The sequence below is a fragment of the Equus caballus genome, chromosome 21 (assembly GCF_041296265.1).
Source record: "Equus caballus isolate H_3958 breed thoroughbred chromosome 21, TB-T2T, whole genome shotgun sequence".
Taxonomy (NCBI): domain Eukaryota; kingdom Metazoa; phylum Chordata; class Mammalia; order Perissodactyla; family Equidae; genus Equus; species Equus caballus.
Genome location: NC_091704.1, coordinates 31416232 through 31440312, shown reverse-complemented (window position 1 = coordinate 31440312; position 24081 = coordinate 31416232). Strand labels below are relative to the sequence as shown.

Genomic DNA, 24081 nt, shown 5'->3' with positions numbered 1-24081 from the left:
TTGGGTTATTCTTAGTCCTTTGCATTTCCATGTGATGTTTAGAATCAGTTTACTAATTTCCAGAAAACACGAATGGGATTTTTATTGGCATTGTGTTGAATCTGTAGATTAATTTGGGGAGAATGAACATCTCTACAGTATAGAGTCTTCCAAACCATAAATATGGCCATTTGTTTAGGTCTTTAATTTTTACTACTGTGTTTTCACTATTGAGTTTTTGTACGTATTTCTATACTTGAGTAGTTGATTATTTGTGATGCATATTTTTTTATTGAGCTCATACTTCATATAACATAAACTTTACCATTTAAAAAAATTTTATTGAAGTTGTAATAGTTTATACCATTGTGAAATTTCAGTTGTACATTATTACTTGTCAGTCACTGTATAAATGTGCCCCTTTACCCCTTATGCCCACCTCCTGACCCCCTTCTCTCCTGGTAACTACTAATCTGTTCTCTTTGTCTTGTATTAGTTTATATTCCACAGATGAGTGAAATCATACAGTGTTTGTCTTTCTCTCTCTGGCTTTTTTTGCTTAACTTAATACCCTCAACGTCCATCTGTATTGTTGCGAAGGGAACCATTTTGTCTTTTTTATGGCTGAGTAGTATATATATACACCACTTCTTCTTTATCCAGTCATCAGTCGATGGCACTTGGGTTGCTTCCACGTCTTGGCTATTGTGAATAATGCTGCAGTGAACACAGGGGTGCATAAGTCTCTTCGAATTGTTGATTTCATGTTCCTTGGATAAATATCCAGTAATGGGATAGCTGGGTTGTATGGTATTTCTATTTTTAATTTTTTGAGAAATCTCCATACTATTTTACATGGTGGCTGCATGCGTTTGCATTCCCACTGATAGTGCATGAGGATTCCCTTTTCTCCACATCCTCTCCAGCGTTTATTATTTATTGTCTTGGTGATTATAATAAGTATAAGGGGATATTTTAGTGTAGTTTTGATTTGCATTTCCCTGATGATGAATGATGTTGAACATATTTTCATGTGTCTGTTGGCCATCTGTATATCTTCTTTGGAAAAATGTCTGTTCATATCCTCTACCCATTTTTTGATCAAGTTGTTTGCTTTTTTGTTGTTGAGTTGTGTGAGTTATTTATATAGTTTGGAGATTAACCCCTTGTCAGATAGAAGATTTTCAAGTATTTTCTCCCAGTTGTTGGATTGTCTTTTTCTGCTTTCTTTTGCCTTGCAGAAACTCTTTAGTCTGGTGAAGTCCCACTTGTTTATTTTTCCTTTTGTTTCCCTTGCCCAAGTAGACGTGGTATTTGAAAAGATCCTTCTAAGACTGATGTCAGAGAGTCTACTGCCTGTATTTTCTTCTAGAACTTTTATGATTTCATCTCTTACCTTCAAGTCTTTCATCCGTTTTGAGTTAAGTTCTGTGTATGGTGAAAGATGACCTGCTTTCATTCTTTTGCATGTGGGTGTCTAGTTTTCCCACCACCATTTATTGAGGGAACTGTCCCTTCTTCATTGTATCTTCTTGGCTCCTTTGTCAAAGATTAGCTGTTTGTAGATGTGTGGTTTTATTTCTGGGCTTTTAATTCTGTTCCATGGATCTGTGTGTCTGTTTCTGTACTGGTACCATGCTGTTGTGATTCCTGTAACTTTGTAGTATATTTTGAAGTCAGGGGTTGTGAGGTCTCTAGCTTTGTTCTTTTTTCCACAGATTGCTTTAGCTATTTGGGATCTTTTGTTGCCTGATATGAATTTTAGGATTCTTTGTTCTATTTCCAGGAAGAATGTAATTGGGATTCTGATTGCATTGAATCTGTAGATTGCTTTAGATAGTATGAACATTTTAACTATGTTTATTCTTCCAATCTATGTGCATAGAATATCTTTCCATTTCTTTATGTCTTCATCTGTTTCTTTCAATAATGTCTTATAGTTTTCAACATATAGGTCTTTCACCTTCTTGGTTAAATTTATTCCTAGAGGGGCCAGCCCAGTGGTGCAGCAGTTAGGTTTGCGTGTTCTGCTTCTCAGTGGCCTGGGGTTTGCCGGTTCGGATCCTGAGTGCAGACATGGCACCGCTTGGCAAAAGCCATGCTGTGGTAGGCGTCCCACGTATAAAATGGAGGAAGATGGGCATGGACGTTAGCTCAGGGCCAGTCTTCCTCAGCAAAGAGAGGAGGATTGGCAGTAGTTAGCTCAGGGCTAATCTTCCTCAAAAGAAAAAATTTATTCCTAGATATTTTATTCTTTTTGGTGCCCTTGTAAATAGGATTTTATTCTTGAGTTCTCTTTCTGTTAGTTTATTATTCAGGTACAGAAATGCAACTGATTTTTGTAAGTTGATTTGTACCCTGCAACTTGCTGTAGTTGTTGGTTATTTCTAATAGTTTTCTGATGGCTTCTTTAGGGTTTTTATATATAAAATCATGTCGTCTGCAAACAGTGAGAGTTTCACTTCTTCATTGCCTATTTGGATTCCTTTTGTTTCTTTTTTTTGCCTAATTTCTTTGGCCAAAACCTCTAGTACTATGTTGAATAAGAGTGGAAAGAGTGGGCACCCTTGTCTTGTTACTATTCTCAGAGGGATGGCTTTCAGTTTTTCTCCACTGGGTGTGATGTTGGCTCTGGGTTTGTCATATATGGCCTTTATTATGTTGAGATACTTTTCTTCTATAGCCATTTTCTTGAGCGTTTTTTAAAATCATAAATGGCTGTTGGATCTTGTCAAATGCTTTCTCTGCATCTACTGAGATGATGGTGTGGTTTTTATTCCTCATTGTATTAATGTGGTATATCGCATTGATTTGTGGATGTTGAACCATCCCTGCATCCCTTGTATAAATCCCCCTTGATCATGGTGTATGATCCTTTTAATGTATTACTCTATTTGGTTTGCCATATTTTGTTGAGGATTTTTGCATCTATGTTCTTCAGTGATATTGGCCTGTAATTTTCCTTCTTTGTGTTGTCTTTGTCTGGCTTTGGGATCAGGGTGATGTTGGCCTTGTAAAATGTATTAGGAAGTGTTCCATCATCTTCAACATTTTGGAATAGTTTGAGAAGGATAGGTGTTAAATCTTCTTTGAATGTTTGGTAGAATTCTCTACAGGAGCCATCTGGTTCTTAGTTTTGGGGAAAGTTTTTGATTACTGTTTGACTCTCTTGTGATTGGTCTATTCAGGGTCTCTATTTCTTCTTCATTCAGTTTTGGGAGATTGTATGAGTAAGAATTTATCCATTTCTTCTAGATTGTCCAATTTGCTGGCTTTACAGTTTTTCATAGTATTCTCTTACAATCCTTTGTATTTCTGTGGTATCCATTGTAATTTCTCCTCTTTCATTTCTAATTTTATTTATTTGTGCCTTCTCTCTTTTTTTCTTAGTGAGTCTGGCTAAGGGCTTGTCAATTTTGTCTGTCTTGTGGAAGAAACAGCTCTTAGTTTCATTGATCCTTTCTACTGTTTCATTGTTTTGATTTCATTTATTTCTGCTCTAATTTTTATTATTTCCCTCTTCTTGACTTTGGGCTTTTTTGTTCTTCTTTTTCTAGTTCTGTTAGGTGTGGTTTATAATTGCTTATTTGAGATTTTTCTTGTTTCTTAAGGTGGGCCTGTACTGCTATGAATTTCCCTCTTAGGACTGCTTTTGCTGCATCTTGTATGAGTTGATGTGGTGTATTTTCATTTTTCTCCATATATTTTTTGATTTCTCTTTTAATTTCTTCAAGGATCTATTTGTTGTTCAGTAGCATGTTGTTTAGTCTCCACATATTTGTTGCTTCCCCAAGTTTTTTCTTGTAGGTGATATCTAATTTCATAGCATTATGGTTGGAAAAGATGCTTGATTTGATTTCAGTCTTCTTAAATTTATTGAGGCTTGCCTAGTTTCCCAGCATATGGTCTATCCTTGAGAATGTTCCATATGCACTTGAGAAGAATGTATACTCTGCTGTTCTTGGATGGAGTGTTCTCTGTGTATCTTTTAAGTCCATCTGGTCTAGTTTTTCATTTAATTCCACTTTTTTTTTTGGAGGAAGATTAGCCCTGAGCTAACATCTGCTGCCACTCCTCCTCTTTTTGCTGAGGAAGACTGGCCCTGAGCTAACATCTGTGCCGATCTTCCTCTACTTTATACGTGAGATAACTGCCACAGCATGGCTTGCCAAGCAGTGCCGTGTCTGCACCCGGGATATGAACCGGTGAACCCCGGGCCGCTTAAGTGGAATGTGCAAAGTTAACTGCTGTGCCCCTGGGCTGGCTCTAATTCCACTATTTTTTTGTTGACTTTCTGTCTGGATGAGCTATCCATTGATGTACGTGGACTGTTAAGGTCCCCTATTATTATTATGCTCTTAATAGGCTGTTTTAGGTTTTTTAATAGTTGCTTTATGTACTTTCATGCTCATGTGTTGGGTGCATATGTATTTATAGGTGTTATGTCTTCTTGGTGGAGTGTCCCTTTTATCATTATATATTGCCTCTCATTGTCTCTCATTGTCTGTTTTATCTTGAAGTCTGCCTTGTCTAAGTATGGCAACACCCACTTTCTTTTGTTTGCCGTTAGCTTGGAGTATCGTCTTCATCCTTTCACTCTAAGCCTGTGTTTGTCTTTAGAGCTGAGATGTTTCCTGGAGGCAGCATATTGTTGGTTCTTGTTTTTTAATCCATCTCAGCACTCTGTTCTTTTGATTGGAGAATTCAGTCCATTTACTTTGAGGGTCCTTATTGATATATGAAGGCTTAATGCTGCCATTTTATCACTCGTTTTCCGGTTGTTTTGTATTTCCCTTGTTTCTTGTCCCATGTATTTGTAACTGCCAGTTCAGTTTGGTAGTTCTTTATGATGATTTTCTCTTTATTTATCATTTGTGTCTCTGTTATGAATATTTTGTTTAGTGGTTACCATGAGATTTGTATAAGAAATGTCATAGATGAGACAGTCCATTTTCTGATAGCCTCTTGTTTCCTTAGTTTAAGCTGATGCCACTCCTTTCTGTTTCTCCTTCTAAGTTATTCTTGTCACAACTTATTTCATCTTGTGTTGTGAGTTTGTGGTTAAAATGACAAGATTATAGTTATCTTTGATGTTTTTCTTCCTTTTATATGTAATGTTACAATGATTTGCTAACCTGTTCTGATAGGGAGCTGCAGTTTTCTGATTTTGTCTGCCTTTTTATCTCCTTGCTCAAGGCTTTGTAAACCCTTTCTTTCTTTTTGTTAAGGAGTGAGGGCCTTCTTGATAATTTCTTGTAGAGGGGGGTCTTGTGGTGATGAACTCCCTTAGATTTTGTTTATCTGGGAAAGTTTTTATTTCTCCGTCATATCTGAAGGATATTTTCACTGCATAGAGGATTCTTGGCTAAGTTTTTCTCTTTCAGAATTTTGCGTATATCATTCCGCTCTCTCCTAGGCTGTGAGGTTTCTGCTGAGAAATCTGCTGAAAGCCTGGTACGAGTTACTTTGTAGGTTATTTTCTTCTGTCTTACTGAGCTTAATATTTTTTCTTTCTCATTGACTTTTGCCGGTTTTACTAATATATGCCTTGGAGAAGGTCCTTTTACATTGGTGTAATTAGCAATTCTCTTAGCTTCTTTTACTTGTCATTCTAGCTGTTTCTCCAGGTTTGGGAAGTTCTCAGCTATTATTTCTTTGAAGAAACTCGGCTCTTTTTTTCCCTCTCTTCTCCCTCTGGAATACCTGTAATTCTTATATTGCATTTCCTAATTGAGTCATATATTTCTTAGAGCATTTCTTCATTTCTGTTTAGTTTTAGTTCTCTCTCGTCTTCCATCTGAAGCATTTTTGTATTTTTATCCTCTAAATTGCTAATTCTGTCCTCCATAATATCAGCTCTGTTATTTAAGGGCTCCAGATTTTTTTTTTTTTTTTTGTCTCACTCATTGTGTTTTTCATCTCCAACATTTCTGATTGGTTTTTCTTTATAGTTTCAATCTCTCTTGTGAACAATTCCCTCTGCTCATTAATTTTATTCCTGATTTCATTGAACTGTCCCTGTGAGTTCTCTTGTTACTCATTGAGTTTTTTATTGATAGCTATTTTGAATTCTCTGTCATTTAGATTGTAAATTTCTGTGCCTTCACGATTGATGTCTACATGCTTGTCATTTTCCTTTTGGTCTGGAGTATTAATATATTTTTTCATACTGTTTGTTGCTGTGGATTTGTACCTTCACATTGTGATAGTATCTGGTCTCAGATTCCACCTACTGCCACTGGGAGTGGGGATGTCAGGAGCTGTGTCTTCTGAGCCCGCTGTGATCTCTGGCCTCTGTGCCTGTCCTTTGGCATCTGTGCTGATATGGCCAGTCTGTGATTCCCGGCTCACTTGCTTACAGCTGCTGCTTTTCTAACATATGCACTGGCACTCTGGCTGACAGACTTAGCTGGAGCACTGGTGGGAGGAAGGGTGCTTTCTTTTTCATTTGCAATCTTGGTTAATTTCTTTCTTTCTTTCTTTTTTGAGGAAGATTAGCCCTGAGCTACCTACTGCCAATCCTCCTCTTTTTGCTGAGGAAGACTGGCCCTGAGCTAATATCCATGCCTGTCTTCCTCTACTTTATATGCGGAATGCCTGCCACAGCATGGCCTTTGCCAAGCAGTGCCATGTCTGCACGCTGGATCCAAACTGGCGAACCCCTGGCTGCTGAGAAGCGGGATGTGCGAACTTAACCGCTGTGCCACTGGGCTAGACCCCTGGTGAATTTCTCAATCTATCCTTGCTATCTGTTCTTCTTGGCTACTGGCTTGATGAAGACACTCCTGCAGTAGCTTTGCCTCCTCTGTGTCGAACTTTCCCACAGGCTGTGAGAGAACTTGGAGAGCAAAGGAGTTTTTGTGGAGAGTTGCCCCTCCCACTTCTTTTCTCAGAGCTGCACGTGTTCCCATGCCCTGGGTCTCTGCTGAGGAGGGAGAGGAGCTCCCCTTACCTCCTTCCACTTCCTCCCAGGGGATATAGCACGTCCACCTTCTGATGTATGGGTCCATGGATCTCTCAGACATCTTTTGTGTTGTGTGTGTGTCCTCTCTTGGTTTATGAACGTCATTTTCATTGTATCTTAGTGGGGACAGTGTAACGGAAGAGCTTCCTCTGCTGTGATGCTGACATCACTCTTCCAACTTCACCATTTTTTAAGTGGAGTTTGAGTGGTTTTAAATATGTTCACTCCGTGGTTTCAAATATGTTCACCATGTTGTGTGACCATCACCACTGTCTAATTCCAGAACATTTCCCTTTCCCTGAAAAGAAACTCTGTGCCTATTAGCAGTTAGTCCCCCTCTCCTCAATTCCCCCCTCCCCTTCCTCTGGCAACAGCAGTTTGCTTTCTGTAGCTGTAAATTTGCCGATTCTGGACATTTCCTATAAAGGAAAGTACATGTTATGTGGTCTTCTTGTGTTTGACTTCTTTCACTTAACGTGAGGTTTTCAAGCTTTATCCATGTACCATGTGGTAATACCTCATTCCTTTTAATGGCCGAATTATATTCCATTGTGTCAATAAACAGTGTTTATTCATCAGCTGATGGACATTGGGTTGTTTCCACTTTGGGGCTATAATGAGTAAGATGTAAACATTTGTGATGCATCTTATGAACATATGTTTTTATTTTTCTGGCATATGTACCTAGGAGTGGAATTGCTGGGTCATGTAGCAACTCTTATGTTCAACTTTTTGAGTAGCTGCGAAATTGTTTTCCACAGCAGCTGCATCATTTTACATTCATACCTGCAATGTATGAGGGTTCCAGTTTCTCCACATCCTCACCAGTGCTTGTTATTGTCTGTCTTTTTGAGTATAACCATCCTAGTGGATATAAAGTAGTAATCTCATTGTGGTTTAGATTTGCATTTCCTGATGACTGTGATCTTGAGCAGCTTTTCCTTTGTGTATTGGCCATTTGTATATCTTTGGAGAAATGTCTGTTCAGATCCTTTGCCCATTTAAAAAATTGGATTATTTGTCTTTTTATTTTAAGAATTCTTTATATATTCTTGATACAAGTGTCATCAGATTTGTGCTTTGCAAATATTTTCTCCCTTTCTCTGGGTTATTTTTTTAACTTTCTTAGTGGTTTCCTTTGAAACACAAAAGTTTTAAATTTTGATGCAGTCCAATTTCTTCCTTTTTTTTTTTGTTTGTGCTTTTGGTGTCATATCTAGAAACCGTTTGCCTATTCCAAGGTCATGCAGATTTTCACCTATGTTTCCTTCTAATAATTTTATAGTTTTCACTCTTACATTTAAGTCTTTGATCCATTTTGAGTTCATTTTTGCATATGGTGTGAGGTAGGGGTCCAACTTAATTCTTTTGCATGTTGATATCTGGTTGTCCCAGCACCATTTGTTCATGTTTTATGTTGATGTGTGTTGGTGTAGATCTGTTTATATTTATCGTACCTGGAATTTGTTTAGCTTGTTGGATGTGTAGATTCCTATTCTTCTTGAAATTTGGGAAGTTTTCTGCTGTTGTATTTTTTTATTGTGGTAAAATAACTATAGTATTTGCCGTTTTAACTATATTTGTGTATAATTCAGTGGCATTAAGTACATTAACACTGTTTTGCAGTTGTCACCACTGTCTGTTTTCAAAACATTTTTCATCACCCAAGCAGAAACCTGTATCCATTAAGCAATAACTACTCATACCTTCTTCCTCTCAGTCCCTGGTAACCTCTATTCTATGTTCTCTATGAGTTTGTCTGTACTAGGTATTTCATACAAGTGTAATCATACAACATTTGCTGTTTTGCGTCTGGCTTAATCTACTTAGCATAACATTTTTAATGTTCATCCATATTGTAGCATGTATCAGAACCATATTCCTTTTTATGGGTGAATAATATTCCATTGTATGTACATTTTGTTTATCCATAAGTCTGTTGATGTACACTTGGGTATTTAACTCCTTTTGGCTGTTGTGAATAATGCTACTGTGAACATTCATATACACTTACCTGTTTGAGTCATTGTTTTCTCATCTTTTTGGTATATGTCTAGAAATGGAATTACCAGGGGTTGGGGCTGGGGTAAGTTAAAATATGCAGCAAAGTTCACTGTTCTTACTGAGAATTAGGCCTTTTTTAAAAATAAATGTTCCCTGGGTTGCTGCAAGTCTTTGATTAATTTTCAGAGCTAAGAAAATGTTAATTCTGATAGTTTTTGTCCATTTTTTTCTTTTGTGGAGTCGTAGAATTTGGAGTTCCTTACTTTGCCTTTTTCGCTGATGTCAGTGATCCATATCATTTAAAAACTTTCACTTTCTTGGCTAGTATATAGAAATTCAGTTGACTTTTGTATATTGAAGTTTCAGTGACCTCACTAAATTTATGGTAAGTACTTTTTTTAAATGAAAAAAGATGTTTATGTTTCTTTTACACAAAGTTTAAATGATTTCTAAACTCATTCTTTTTGAAGGATGTTATCAGACGTCTTTAAGAACCATGAAAGATTGTTGGTTCTCCCTTATGAAATGCAGAATATACCTCATGGAAGGACTCATGTCACCTTTAAAAATATATTAATGTTATTTTATGAAAAGTGGCATTTAAAGTGGTAACCTTTGAAATATTTCAATAACTCAGAAAAGCGCTGAATATTCTCTTATACAAAAACCTGTATATTAGTACCTGGATTTAATAGGAACAGTTTGTCATATTTACTTCAAATATAGAAAAAAAATTACAAAATTGTTGGAAGACCTGTCCTCCCTTTATATTTGACGTCTTCCCCTTCCGAGGGGTAACTTATTTTGACATTGGTGTGTGTACTTCCTGCTCATATTTTTTTAAAGTTTAATATACTTTTCTTTTTGTGACCTTTTTAGTCAACATTTTTAAAGATTATTTATTGAAAGTGTAGATCTATTTCATTCATTTTAAGTTCTATAGTGTTTTCCTAACTTTTTAACCTATTTATTTTAACAAAGATCATTATTTTCAAGACAGTGCAGGATACGTGGAATTTCTGCCCCTACCTTGGAAGAAGAAGGTCGTGTAGACTTTTAATTCTACATAACATCCATGTTCTTTTCACCGCTAGTTATTAGGCTCTTTATAGAACTTGGAATTGGCATCAATTAAAGGAAAAGAAGAGCGTTTCTTTTAAACGTTTGAGTTTCTGCTGTGTGTGGAATAATAGATACCAGCGATACTGAGGTATTACATAGTCATTGGCTCAGCGGAAGAGATAGATTTGAAAAGGAACCATGTTGAACTTACAGGAAAGAAAAGAGTGATTAAAAACATAATGGATGGATTAAACAGATTAAACACAGTTGAAGAGAATAGATGAATCCAAAGCTCTGAGGAAATGGAAAATATGAAAGCAGCTAATGGATATGGAAGATAGAATAAGAAGCTCTGTTATTCCAACATATATCTAAATATCTTCTGAGGAGAGAGAGGAGAAAATGAGGGGAGGGGAAGCAGTGGAAAGGAGACTATTGAAAGAGAATAGATGAGACTTTTCTAGATGTCAAGAGGTATAAGAGTCCCGAGCAAACAAAGTAAAAACAAATTTACACCCTTATGATGTATTGAAATTATGAGATTACAGAGATAAAAAATCTTTAAAACTCCCAGAGAAAAACAGACAGATCCATCTGTAAAAGAACGAGAGATTAACAGCAGAGCTTTTTTTTCAGTAAAGGTAGAGATAAGAATATAGTAGAATTCAGAATGCTGAGCGAGAATAGCTCTGAATCCAAACTGCTGTAGTCACATAATTTAAATGTTGGGGAGAAATAGTGCCATTCAGATAAAGGTGGTGTTTAATACTCTCAGGCTGTTTGAGGAAAGAACTACTAAATCATATATATTAGTAAGAAGGAAACTGATTGCAGGAAGACAGGAGAGGGAAGCAGTGATGCACCAAAATAAATAAATGAAAAATTTAAAATTGGTAAGCATATTGGTTAACCTAAGTAAGTACTGACTGTATAAGCTAGTAATAATAACGATGATTAATTTCAGGGTTTTAGAAATAAGAAAGAACTAAAATACTAGCAAATGAAAAGACTAAAGTTTTTCACCAGCGCAGTAGGAAGGAGAATAGGTTAAAACTAACTTCAAGATTTCTTAAATATGGTAAAATTGAAGAGGAATCAGAAAAAGGATAAAATGTCTAACTTACTAGTGGAGGAAATACTTTGTAGGAAGAGAATATGTTGAAAATAATTTAAATGTTAAATATTCATAGTGGAATTTAAGAACATCAGTAAAAGCATAAAATAAAATATCGCATTTTTGGAAATCTAATGGACAGAAAGGAGAACAAGAAGCATTGGAAAAACTCAGTAAAGAGAAAATTGAAAATAAGATGATAGAAAATAAAAATCCATGTATCAATAGCTATAATATATGTAAACATTTCGTTGCCAGGTTGAAAATAAAGAGAAAAAATGTTGGTCCAATATTAACCAAAAAAAACCTGGTATAGAAATAGATAAAATAGGCTCTAAGGCAGACATGTTACAGATAAAGAAATAATTACCTAATGATACCATCCATGTTCACTGGGAAGACATTACAGTTCTTAACATGGGTTGAATCTAATAACATGTTTTTTGGGTTTTTTTTTTTTGAGGAAGATTAGCCCTGAGCTAACTGCTGTCAATCCTCCTCTTTTTGCTGAGGAAGACTGGCTCTGAGCTAACATCCGTGCCCATCTTCCTCTACTTTTTTTATATGTGGGACGCCTACTACAGCATGGTGTGCGAAGCGGTGCCATATCCACACCCCAGGATCCCACTGGGTGAACTCCGGGCCGCTGAAACGGAACGTGTGCACTTAACCGCTGCACCACTGGTCTGGCCCCAAACAACATATTCTTAAAGTATATAAAGCAAAAATAGACATAATTATAAGGAAACATTTGCAAATCATAGTTAAACCATTGATCCTAGGTTTAAACACTTTTTCCCTCAGAAACTGATAGATTGAGCAGACTAGAAATGATTAAGACTATAGATGATTTGAATACCAGTTACTAATCTTGATTTAATAGTTCTATTTGGAATAATATGCCCCCACATTGTAAATTACACATCCTTTTCTAGCATATGGAAAATATGTACAATTTGACCATCTATTATGCCAAAAGGAAGTCCCAAAATATACCATAGAATTTATATCATAGATTATGTCCTCAAGTTAAAGTAGAAATCATAAACAAAACCTTTAATCCTTTTGGTTTGGAAACTGAATTTCTCAGTTTTGGAAATAGTGAAATATTTAGAACTGAATGACAGTAAGAACAGAACATATCAGAACTTATGGGATATAGCTAAAGCAGCTAGCTTTTTGAGGAAATTTTATAGTTTTAAATACGTCCACTAGAAAAAAATTAACTCAGTGTTCCACTTAAGTAATTACAAAAGGGATAAAGAAAACTCAGTGGAAGGAAGTAAAAAATATAATAGACATAAATGCTAGAAATAAATACAGTGGATTTTTATTCAGCAGTAAAGTGGATAAGGTACGTTTTCGCCCATCAACAAAAACCAAGGTGAATAAAAGAAGCAAGACAAATATTTTCTGTATGATTCCATTATATAAAACTCAAAAACAAAACTAAACAATACATTGCATAAAGGTATATACATAGTTGGTAAAATAAAATAGGAACAAGAAAATGAAAAACAATTCAGGATATTGGTTAGGTGGGGGCCAAGTGTCTTGGGGAAGAAGGGAAACATGATAGGCAGGGACACAAATAGGTTGCACAGGTACTGGGAACATTTTAGTCTTAAGCTGGATGGTGGGTTCATAGGTTTTCATTTTATTATATTTTAAACTTACATATATATTATATATGTTTACTTATGTACACACATATAAGAAAGTAACTTATACCAAAAAAACAAAAAAGATCAAAAAGATAAACTGTTTTTTTCTGAAAAGAGATAAACCCTGACAAGGTTTCTTAAAAGATAAAGAGGCACAAATAAATAATTTAGAATAAAAAGTGGATGTAAGTGTTGATAAATAGATTTGTTGTTAGGTCGAAGAGTATTCTGTAAGGTTTAGGTCATAGATGCATAACTATAAATCTACTGTGTGATAGTTCTGCCCCGTTTTATAAACTGACTTTAAAAATACATTATATATAATTCAGGGCCAGCCTGGTGGCATAGGGGTTAAGTTCACGTGTTTGACTTCTGTGCCCTGGGGTTCACTGGCCCGCATCCCAGGCACAGACTGCTCATCAAACCATGCTGTGGCAGGCATCCCACATATAAAGTAGAGGAAGGTGAGCACAGATGTTAGCTCAGGACCAATCTTCCTCAGCGAAAAGAGTAGTATTGGTGGCGGATGTTAGCTCAGGGCTAATCTTCCTCAACGCCCCCCACCCTGCAAAAAAACCATGTAATTCAATATCAAGAAATATCATATGTAGAACTTTTACCTTTATTGATCAGTTTCTTTATAAATAGTTGCAAGTTCATAAACTGAATAATCTCAGTTTCTTTATTTCCTGCCCAGTTGGCGTTTTGGTTTTGAATTGATCCCATTCTGCCCCAGATGGGATCAAATTTTCTTTGAACTGTTTCGATTGCATTGTTTGGTATTCAATTGAATTAAAAATGTACTGTTTGTAACAGGAAATCAAACTCTGCGCCTATATGTCTGTGCTTTGAGTAAGATGTTTATTATTTTTTATAGGGAGCAAATATCAGTCTAGATTTATTTAATCCTGTGTGGACTGTAGAAATCCTGTTAATGGTGCAGTTGTGGCCACTTCCAGTGTTTTACAAGTTCACTTTTTCCTTTTAGTCATTTTCTGATCCCCAAAGCAAGTGGTAGGTTTTTTTAAATTGTAGCCTTATCTATTTATATCAATAAAGTTGAACTTTTATAGGTCAAATATGACATTTCTTTTTAGTAACTATCCATTAATGCCCTAAAATACTTATGTAAAGTCGTTGAATTATGGAAGGCTTCAATTAATTTGGCCACCATGTCCACAAGATTTCTTTGTTGTTGTTTTGTGTTGTTCTTGTGTGTATGTTTTGATATTGTAGGCTATCAAGATGGAAATGATTCAGAAGCTCCAGGGGCATCCAGAAGAGGTGGAAGAGGTAGTTTCCGAGGTTGCCGTGGAGGATTTGGTCTAGGAAGTCCAAGTTAGTAGTGGATTGCAAATGGTGTGCTTCATCTGTTAAGAAGGAAATGATAAAAAAAATTATACCTATCACATAAGGTTGTTATAAGGATTGTATGAGAATAGTTTAGCACAGTGGCTGATACATAATCACCTGCATGGTATATAATATTTTTTAGACATACATATAATTGCATACTGGTTAAGTTGAAATGTATGAATCCTTTTAGAAGTTTGTGTGACTCAGTTCTTTTATGTTAAATACTATCAAGTGTTTTAGAGCCTTGATAATAATGGCTGACCTTATAAATAGCTGGCCTTCTCTGTGGCTCAACTGCCCAACCCCACAATGTGGCTTTCTACCTTAAATTCTTCCAGCCATCATTCCTTGGAGTTAAGGTATTGTCTTTAGAAGTCACTGTTGGATTGTATGTGTCTTTTAACAGAGGAGGACAGATTAGTGGCTTTGGGAGCTAAAAGATAAAGTTGTAATAATGATTTAATAGATGTATAGAAGATTAGTGAATTGTCACTTTTATAGAAGTGTAGGGATCTGGAGGGTTGGTGTGCAGGACTGCTAAGGTTTGATTTGGCAACAGTGGGAGCAAGGCATGCTATTCTGGACAATAAGCAGTGAGATGATGCAATGTGAAATTTATGGGGCAGTAATGGTGCTACTTTTCAGAGGTGATTTAACTTTTGCTTATATCATATTTTGGCATAACATTGGCCCTAACTTCTTTTACAAAATAATTTTAATACAATAAAATTGTGAGGGAGTAACTTGTAATTGAAGGAAATAATTTGTGGAGAAAGCCTTTTTGTGATGCTTAGAAAAATACTGTGATTCCTGTTAAAGTATTTTACCCCACATCTTTTAACTTCTGGCACCATAACTTGATTTTTTTCTCTTAATTGCATGATTTAAAAACTTTTTAAAACTAACAGCCTCATTTTATTATCTACAAATCTAGATAGCAAATATGAACAAGATGAGGGGACACAGCGCACTGGTGGCCTCTTTGGTTCTAGAAGACCAGCATTAAGTGGTGCAGGTGAGAAGTAAAACTTTATTACTGAATATTAATCATTCATACATGCTTTTGTCTCTAGGATTAGTTAACCTAATATGTATGTTTAAGTGTACTAGGTTGGCTTATGATTTTCTTTGTTTTTTAGATCTATAGGCAAGAATAAATGGACATTTTTGCCTCTCTTATAAAATTTGTATACTGTGGATTATTTCTTCCCCTTTAGCTACCAGTTAATTTGAGATATAAATTATAATTTTGTGTGTGTGAGGAAAGATTGGCCCTGAGCTAACATCCGTTGCCAATCTTCCTCTTTTTGCTTGAGGAAGATGGTCCCTGAGCTAACTTCTGTGCCAGTCTTCCTCTATTTTGTATATGGGATGCCACCACAGCGTGGCTTGATGAATGGTGCGTAGGTCCATGCCCAGGATCTGAACCTTTGAACCTCAGGCCACCAAACTAGAGCATGCGAACTTAACCCCTACATCACTGGGCCATCCCCATAAATTATACTCTTAATTGGAGGAAGGAAAATGAAGTTTGCATTGATTTCAAAGAAAGCATTCTGACTTAGGGAACTTGGAAAAAAAAAACATAATTGTTGGTGAAAAATACTCAAATGTGGATATACTGTGGTATATCCAGACAATGAAGTATTATTCAATACTAAAAAGAAATAAGCTATCAAGCTATGAAAAAGTATGGAGGAACTTTAAATGAATATTACGAAGTGACAAGCCAATCTGAAAAGGCTACATACTGTATGATTCCAACTATATGACATTCTAGAAAAGGAAGAACTGTGGAGACAGTAAAAAGATCAGTGATTTCCAGGAGTTAGAGGGGAGGGATGAATAGGTGGAGCATGGAGGATTTTTAGGGTGGTGAAATTACTTTGTATAATACTACGATGATGGATACATGTCATTGTACTTTTGTCCAAACGCATAGAATGTGAAGCACCATGAGTGAACTGTAATGTAAACTATGGACTTTGAGTGATAATGATGTGTCATTGTAGTCTCATCATTGGTAACAAATGTAGCTCTCTGGTGGGGGATGTTGATAACGGAGGAGGCTATGCAGGTGTGGAGACAGAAGGTTTATGGGAAAATCTCTGTGCCTTCCTCTTAATTTTGCTGTGAATCTAAAACTGCTCTAAAAAAAGAAGTCTTTAAACAAAATGTTCAAATGAGAAAAAGGTTTAAGTTAAATGTATAATTAAGAGATGGATGGATGAGGGGATTAGGAATCCTGAGTAATTACTCAGTGTTTGAAGAGAAATAGCTATATGGTTTATGTGCTTGAGGAGGAGCTGTGTTTTCTCTAAATATTCTGCAAACAATACCTTACAGGTAATGGTGACACTTATCAAAGCAGAAGTTGCAGTGGAAGTGGACGAGGTGAGTTCTTATTTGGTTTACCTATAAGCGGTTAAAATTATTGTAATCCAAGTTTAACTGTTATTGCTTTGAGGAATATATGCTTTGAGGAGTATTCACTTTGAGGAGTATACATTTGCACAGCCTGTTTTGGAGAGTTATTTAATATTCTCTAATCCAGCAATTCCATTATAGAAATTATATATTGTAGAGATGTATTTGCTCAACACGTATACAGGGGTGTTCCCTGAAGCTTCGTTTATAGTAAGTAACAACTAGAAATCACCTAAAATTCATCAGTAAATAATGGTTAAATAAATAATATAACCATAAAGTGGGATATTGTGCAAATATTAAAGATTGAGATACATCTGTATCTACAAATCCTTATTAAAACAATGTTTTTTAAATCGTGAGATAGTTATTTGGCTTGGTATGGGAATAAAGTTCAGTATATATAATTTTGTACTATGAAAATTTTTTTCAGACTTAGAAATACTTAAATGTCATATAAAAGTTGAAATGCTTTCCAGACTAGTAAAACAATAAAGCTTGTTTGATGTCACTGAAAAATTCTCAGTGATCATTAGTCTGATAACTTTCAAAGTGACAACTACCTTGAACTGCCTTCCACCTCATTTTTGGAATCTTCATTACAGAAAGAGATTATTAATTGCTACTCAAACCATATCTTCTACAAATGCTTGTATCTTGTTTGAAAGAGGATTTCAAGACCTGTGGGCATACAGGACAAGAAAATTAAAGAGCTCACCTATAAATATGTTATATCTAGTTAGCTTTTCAAATCTAATGCAGTCCTTATTCTGTTTTGTGATAGTAACTGAAAGTGGTACAATAGATGACTGGTTGTCTGTAAATCAGAAAGGTAGTGTATAGGAAAGAGTTAACATAACAGGCCTGACTGCTGTTGTTTGAAAGCCCTGCTTACAAGGTTGGCCCTTGCCTGGCATCTAGGAACTTAGATTTCGGGAGGGCTCTCACCACCCTAACTGGTTAAGAGTGACTCACTATGCCCAAACTGTTTGTATAACAATGTGGTTTATGCTGAATACTTGCTTTTTTTCCGGGAGTCTGGAATTTTGGTATGTGTCAGGCATAAAGTGCCTCATTATCAGCTCCTCATAAAAACCCTGCGTACTGAGTCTCTAATGAGCTTCTCTGATAGGCAACATTTCCAGTGTGTTGTTAGAACTCATTGCTGGGGGAGTTAAGCATCAGTGGGACATCAGTGCAAGAGAAAATTATGCCTGGTTTTCTCTGGACTTTAACTAATGCACCTTTTCTCTTTTCTGATTTTGCTCCCTGTCCTTTCGCTGTAATAAGTCATAGCCATGAATATGACTACTATATTCTGTCTTAGCAAATCATTGAACCTGTGAGTGGTAGTAGGAATAGTCCAACACACATAGGTTTTTCGTTTCTTTTAGAAAATACATTGCTTTGCTGAGGAAAACAGGAAAGAGAGCTTAAACAAAAAAATACTATATACCAGGGTCATCTGCAAAACCTCAGCATTTTGAATACTAAGGAAACTTCAAACGTTCAGGATGCCATTTATCTTAATTGTCTCAAGTATTGTTTGTACGAAGAGACTTTAAAGATGTCTGTCTATGTTTAGAACTTGTTCTCTTTGAAGACAAGCAATGAAAATAAAGATATGCACAGCCTTGTATCTTGACTGATTGTCCCTATGGATTTCTTTAATAGGTGGTTACAAAGGTTTAAATGAAGAAGTAATAACAGACTCTGGAAAGAGTAAGTTTTACTTTAGATAAGGTAGTTAATTTTTTATAGTGAGTTCTTTCGCCTTTTGATTTTTAAAAACATTTATCTTTTTTTGGGGTTTGATTCCCTTTAAGATACTTGGAAGTCAGAAGCTGAAGGAGGAGAAGGTGGTGACGTTCAAGGTATATTAATTTTTGTGTGATCCACATGAATGTTTATTGCATTTTAGTAAAAATGCCAAATAATTTAAAAGTAAAGTTAACTTTTTTATTTGAAATGGAAACTTTAATCATAAACATTGTGAAGTTCCATGGTATTTAAAATATGATTTTGTCAGTTTTTATGTTTTTCTTCTTATTTTTCTTTATTTCTTCTAATTCTTGTAGTGTAAATTCTGTTTTTTATTTAAACTTCAAGGCCCAAAAGTGACCTACATACCACCTCCCCCACCTGAGGATGAGGACTCCATCTTTGCACATTATCAGACAGGCATAAACTTTGACAAATATGATAATATTCTTGTAGAAGTATCTGGACATGATGCCCCACCAGCAATTCTGGTAAGTTTAATAATTATTTCTGTATTGACTATGTAGCAGACTTTAGTTTTAAAATATATGGTACATTTCTGTAAGTTGATAAGAATATAAAAATTCCATCTTTAGTATCAAATATCTTAGGTTGGAAATTTCAAACTGTGTCTACCATCAACAATAGAATTATAATGTCAAAAGGGAGGGTACTATCTTTCGTCCCCACCTCCACAAACCAAGAAGAGAGCTTTATTTAAATTTATTAAAAAGAATACTTTTCCTAGAGAGTCAAGATTTCTGCTTTCTAAGGATGTGAGAAAGTGTGTCTTAGGGGAGTGATTTTCTAAGGAATAGGAGAGCCCCCAGTCCCCTGTTGGTAATCAGCTGTTCTTACTGGTCAGTTATTTATCTCGCACAGGTTTTGAGGGGGCAGAAAAAACATTTGTAGAAACACTGTCCGTAGGAAATACTCCTTAATTCTATCAAGTAATGATATATAGGTTCTGGATATTACTTTTGAGTGGGGATATATTGGTAAAACAGCATTATATATAAAGTGTAATTAACAAAAACTTGAAACTAATTCAAATGGAATATATTTATGGAATGATCTGCATATGATATGGAATTTAATTCCCTTTTTTTTGTTAGACTTTTGAAGAAGCTAATCTGTGTCAGACACTGAATAACAACATTGCTAAAGCTGGTTATACTAAGCTTACTCCTGTGCAAAAATACAGTATTCCTATTATACTAGCAGGACGAGATTTGATGGCTTGTGCTCAAACAGGATCTGGAAAGACTGTAAGTCATTTTCCCGTATGTATTCTGTCCCAAACGCAGACTGTTAAGTGTTTTGAACTTTGCTTCTTCCCAGGTTGGTTGAATCTCTTTTGTTAGATAGAAAAGTTTGTAAATGATTTCAGTGAATGTGATGAATATTCATGTTTTTGCTTCTGTTTTCTGATTTTACTGGGATTTGTATACTTCTGAAGAAAGAATTTTAAACTGTTTCTAGAGTAGTGTTGCAGTTCATAGATGTTTAATCTAAGTATGTGTGTTTAACTTCTTCTGGAACATGGTAGTATTTAAAACAAAATGATTGAGGATCAAAGCACCAGAGGTTATAAAACACAGAGAAAGAGAGAAAAAAATTCATGTAATATAGCTGATAATCACAGTTTTGGAGTCAGGCAGTGAGAAATAGCTATATGCACTGTATGTGGTCCTTACTATCAAATGACTTCAGGTTATTTTAATTCTAAAGAACTCTGATGAAACCAGGTTGGTCCTAGGACTACTCTCTGGAATTTGTCTGTTAAATAGAGTTCCATGAGATAAACCTTAAAGACGATCATTTCCAGGATCATAGAGTCTTGGTTCATACTATTTTAGTCTTAATCAGCCTCCATAGTAGAGTAGAAGGGGCAGTAGGTATAATACTGCAGCTGATGTGTGACTTAAACATGGTTTTGGAGGTAGATTTTAGTGTCTTATTCAATGAGAAGAGTATAGCAGAAAATTTCTCTTGACAGATGTAACTTCAATAAGGGTGATATGTTTAGTAATCCAAATTAATGATTTCCCAATTTTTACTCTGCTTGTGGGCCACTTCTGTCATGCATTTTATTACTACTCCAGAAGCACTCACTTAGAATAACTGCTGAGTGCAGTGATTTCTATCAAGTTATATCTACATTCTTCTCTATAAATAAGTAGTGTTGTTGATTTATTTAGAATCCATGGGTATGTTGTTTTTTTTAAAAGAACTGAAAAAAAAGGGACTGCCCCCATGGTGTAGTGGTAAGTTTGGTGCACTGTGCTTGGGCATCCTAGGTTCACAGGTTTGAATCCCAGGCATGGAGCTACACACTGCTTATCAAGCCATGCTGTGGCAGTATCTCACATAGAAAATAGAGGAAGAGTGGCACAGATGTTAGCTCAGGGCTCATCTCCCTCAAGCAGAAAAAAAAGAGGAAGATTGGCAACAGATATTAGCTCAGGGTGAATCTTCCTTACCATAAAAAGAAAAAAGAACTAAAAAATATTTTGAAAGAGTAGATTAACTTTATCAAACATTTTGTGTTAGCTATGAGTATAAAGACCTAGATATTAAAAACTCATTGAAATAAAAATTGTTTTCCTTTCTTATCTTAAATTTACCAGCAAGATGGAAGAAGAATCTAAAGACTATAAAGGACATGAGGAATAGGTTTCCATAGGGAAGGATGATGCAGTATAAATTTGTAAATTATGCAATTTAACTTCTAGGCAGCTTTTCTTCTGCCAATTTTGGCTCATATGATGCGTGATGGAATAACTGCCAGTCGTTTTAAAGAGCTGCAGGAGCCAGAGTGTATTATTGTAGCACCAACTCGAGAATTGATCAATCAGATCTATTTGGAAGCCAGAAAATTTTCTTTTGGGTGAGTACATCTGGAATGGCACTTGCAAACAAGTTTTTCTTTAGAGTTTTTTCTCACTTCTTTTGGGAAGAACTCAGTAATAAGGTACTCATGTAATTAATGTTACTTGATTGAAGTGTACTTTTTCATAATCTTGTTTATGGAATCCATGTTTTTTATTTTTAAAAAGAAACATGCTTATTAAAAATTAGATGATAGCAGAAGTAGAAAGATAAGACAATAGTGAACATATTAGTGTATTTTCTGGCAGTTTTCAATGCGTATTTAAAATATTAACTTAGGGTGTTCCTGATAATTTTCTGTTCTTTTACACATAACTTCCATAGTATGGAAAACTGCTTATTTCATTATCATGCCTAATTTTTAATGACTTTAAAAGATTGTTCATGTGTATATATTTTATTTCCTATTTTGGGGCATTTAGGTTGTTTCTAATTTGGGGATACTATAAATAAAACTGTAATGAACAGCCTGCTGTATAAAACTTTTTTATTTTTATGTTTTAAGTATTTCCTCAGAGTAGATTTATAGAAATTTATACAGCAGGCTGTTCATTACAGTTTTATTGTAATGTTGAAAGGTATAAACTTATTTTAAAGCAGCAGTATGTGAGAATGCCAGTTTCACTATACATTTTGGTATTTATATTTAGTATTAGTTATCTATTGCTGCTTAACAAATTACTCTAAAACCTAGTTGCTCAAAACTATAAATATTATCTCAGTTCCTGAGGGTTAGGAATTGGAGAACAATTTAGCTGGGTGCCTTCTGGCTTGGGGTCTCTTATGAGTTGGCACACAAGATGTCTGCCAGGATTGCAGTCATCTGAAAGCTTGACCGGACTTGTCCATGAGGATGCTTGGTTGTCCTTAGCAATGGCAGCTGTCTTCCCTTAGATTGAGTGGTCAATGAGAAAAGAGCAAGGAGGAGGCTGCAATGGCGCATGTATAAAATAGTCTCAGTCACTTTTGCCATATTCTGTTCATCGCTAAACAAGTCACTACGTCTAGCCCATACTCAGGACTAGCTATGTAATTTGCTGGAACTAGTACAAAATGAAAATGCAGGGTCCTTTGTTCAAAAATTCTTGCAAATTTTAAGACAGCAAGTCGAGCATTAAATCAAGCTCGGGTCTCCTCTAAGCTTGGGGCTATGTGTGACTGTGCAGGTTGCACACCTGTGAAGCCAGCCTTGCACACACTTAAGAAGGAAGGGAGTTAGGATCCATATTTGAAGGAAGGAAGGAATATTGAAGAATTTGTGTACATATTTTAAAACCACCACAGTGATCTTCATTTTTTTGTTTTTTTGACGATTAAGAAGTTTAACTACTTTTTTCCTTTGTGAATTATCTGTTTGTTATTTACCAGTTTCTCTATTGGAATCTCAGTATTTTTCTTTACAACTTTTTTAGACCTTTCTATGTAGAAACTGTTAACCTTTATTTTCTATAAATCAGCTTATTTAAAATGAGAGGAAAAAACTAAAATTCTTAAAATCTCTTTAATGTCAAGCTGGATAGATCTTTTGGAAAAAGTAGATGTATATTGCTTATACTAGTGTTTATTTCTGGCTAATCTGCATGCATTATGTTGCTCTTCAGGCTTTTAAATCAAGTAAAAGATAATAGTTTTCTTTTTTAAAGATGAAAATGTGCATGGTAATTTCAGGTAATATGTGTGCACAAAATAAATATTTGTATGTGGATATTTGTTGCAACATTGTGGCAAAAGACTGAAAAATATCTAAATGTCATTTGAGGACTTGTTAAATTATGGTACATTTAGAATAATAATGGTAATAAGTAAGTTATTGAATACTTAGCATGTGCTAAGTTAGGTATTTTATGTATGTTAACTCTTTAGTCCTTACAATAGTGAAAAACAAACACTCCATTTAAAGCAATGAGTTTATTTAATAAAACATAAAATTTTCCCATACTCTTGATCCCCAGTACTTTGATTCTCCTCTTCAGAGTTATCTGCTAATAGCAGTTTCATATGAATTATTATAGAAATAGCTGATGCACATGTATGCACTTTAATCCTCCTGTTGACAAATGATGAAGTACTACGCTGTTGTCACCCTATTTTTTAAATGTTGTTTTTTGGAGGTAATGCTTAATCTAGAACTGTACCCCTTTCTTTTTATGAATGCACAGTATTCTTTTGTATGAGTGGACTAAAATTTTAAGTCTTCTATTGTTAGACACTTGTTTTTCAGTCTTTTGATGCTAAAAATAATGTTGGCAATGAATATTATTGTACAGTCATCTTTGCCTATTTGTGGGGACATATTTGAATGCTAAATTCTTAGATGCGAATTTATTGGGGAAAAGATAAGTTTTTAAATTTTAATAGAGACTAAAATTGTGAAAGGGATTTCTCAGTTTACCCTCATGAGTGCCAATTTCCCTGCACCCTAACATGATATGATCACACTTGAGAAAAAACAGTGTCAGTCTTCACTTGTTTTTCTTTTTAAAGTAGCGTTGAACTTAAAAAAATGTTTAAAAGTCATTTGTATTTTTTATGAACCATTTGTTCATGTTTTGGGCCTATTTTTGTGTGGATGGTGTTTACATTGTTTCTGAAGATCCTTTTATCAGTTAGATTTGCAAAATATTTTTTTTCCCTACCGTTTTTCAACTTCTTCCTGGGATGAATTTAATTTTTTTTTTCCAGATAGTTGAATGTATCAGTTTCTTACGGATTTCGTTTTATATCTTTTTTTTTTTTTTTTAAAGATTTTATTTTTCCTTTTTCTCCCCAAAACCCTCTGGTACATAGTTGTCTGTTCTTAGTTGTGGGTCCTTCTAGTTGTGGCATGTGGGATGCCACCTCAGCGTGGCTTGATGAGC

General features: G+C 35.2%; 1 protein-coding gene across 13 annotated transcripts in view; it reads left to right on the top strand.

Moving 5' to 3' along the window:
• DDX4 (DEAD-box helicase 4) overlaps nt 1-24081 on the top strand; it is a 75490-nt gene that overhangs the window by 33027 nt on the left and 18382 nt on the right. For 5 of the 13 annotated variants that reach the window (XM_023625654.2, XM_005604260.4, XM_070246256.1 and 2 more), the window contains 8 exons: nt 14024-14125; nt 15078-15158; nt 16490-16537; nt 18245-18292; nt 18397-18444; nt 18680-18822; nt 19447-19599; nt 21067-21221. In XM_023625654.2, the coding sequence (XP_023481422.1) occupies nt 14024-14125; nt 15078-15158; nt 16490-16537; nt 18245-18292; nt 18397-18444; nt 18680-18822; nt 19447-19599; nt 21067-21221 (778 nt within the window). The remainder of the gene's footprint in view (nt 1-14023; nt 14126-15077; nt 15159-16489; nt 16538-18244; nt 18293-18396; nt 18445-18679; nt 18823-19446; nt 19600-21066; nt 21222-24081) is intronic. The other 8 variants (XM_070246255.1, XM_023625657.2, XM_023625653.2 and 5 more) reach the window with 2 other exon arrangements.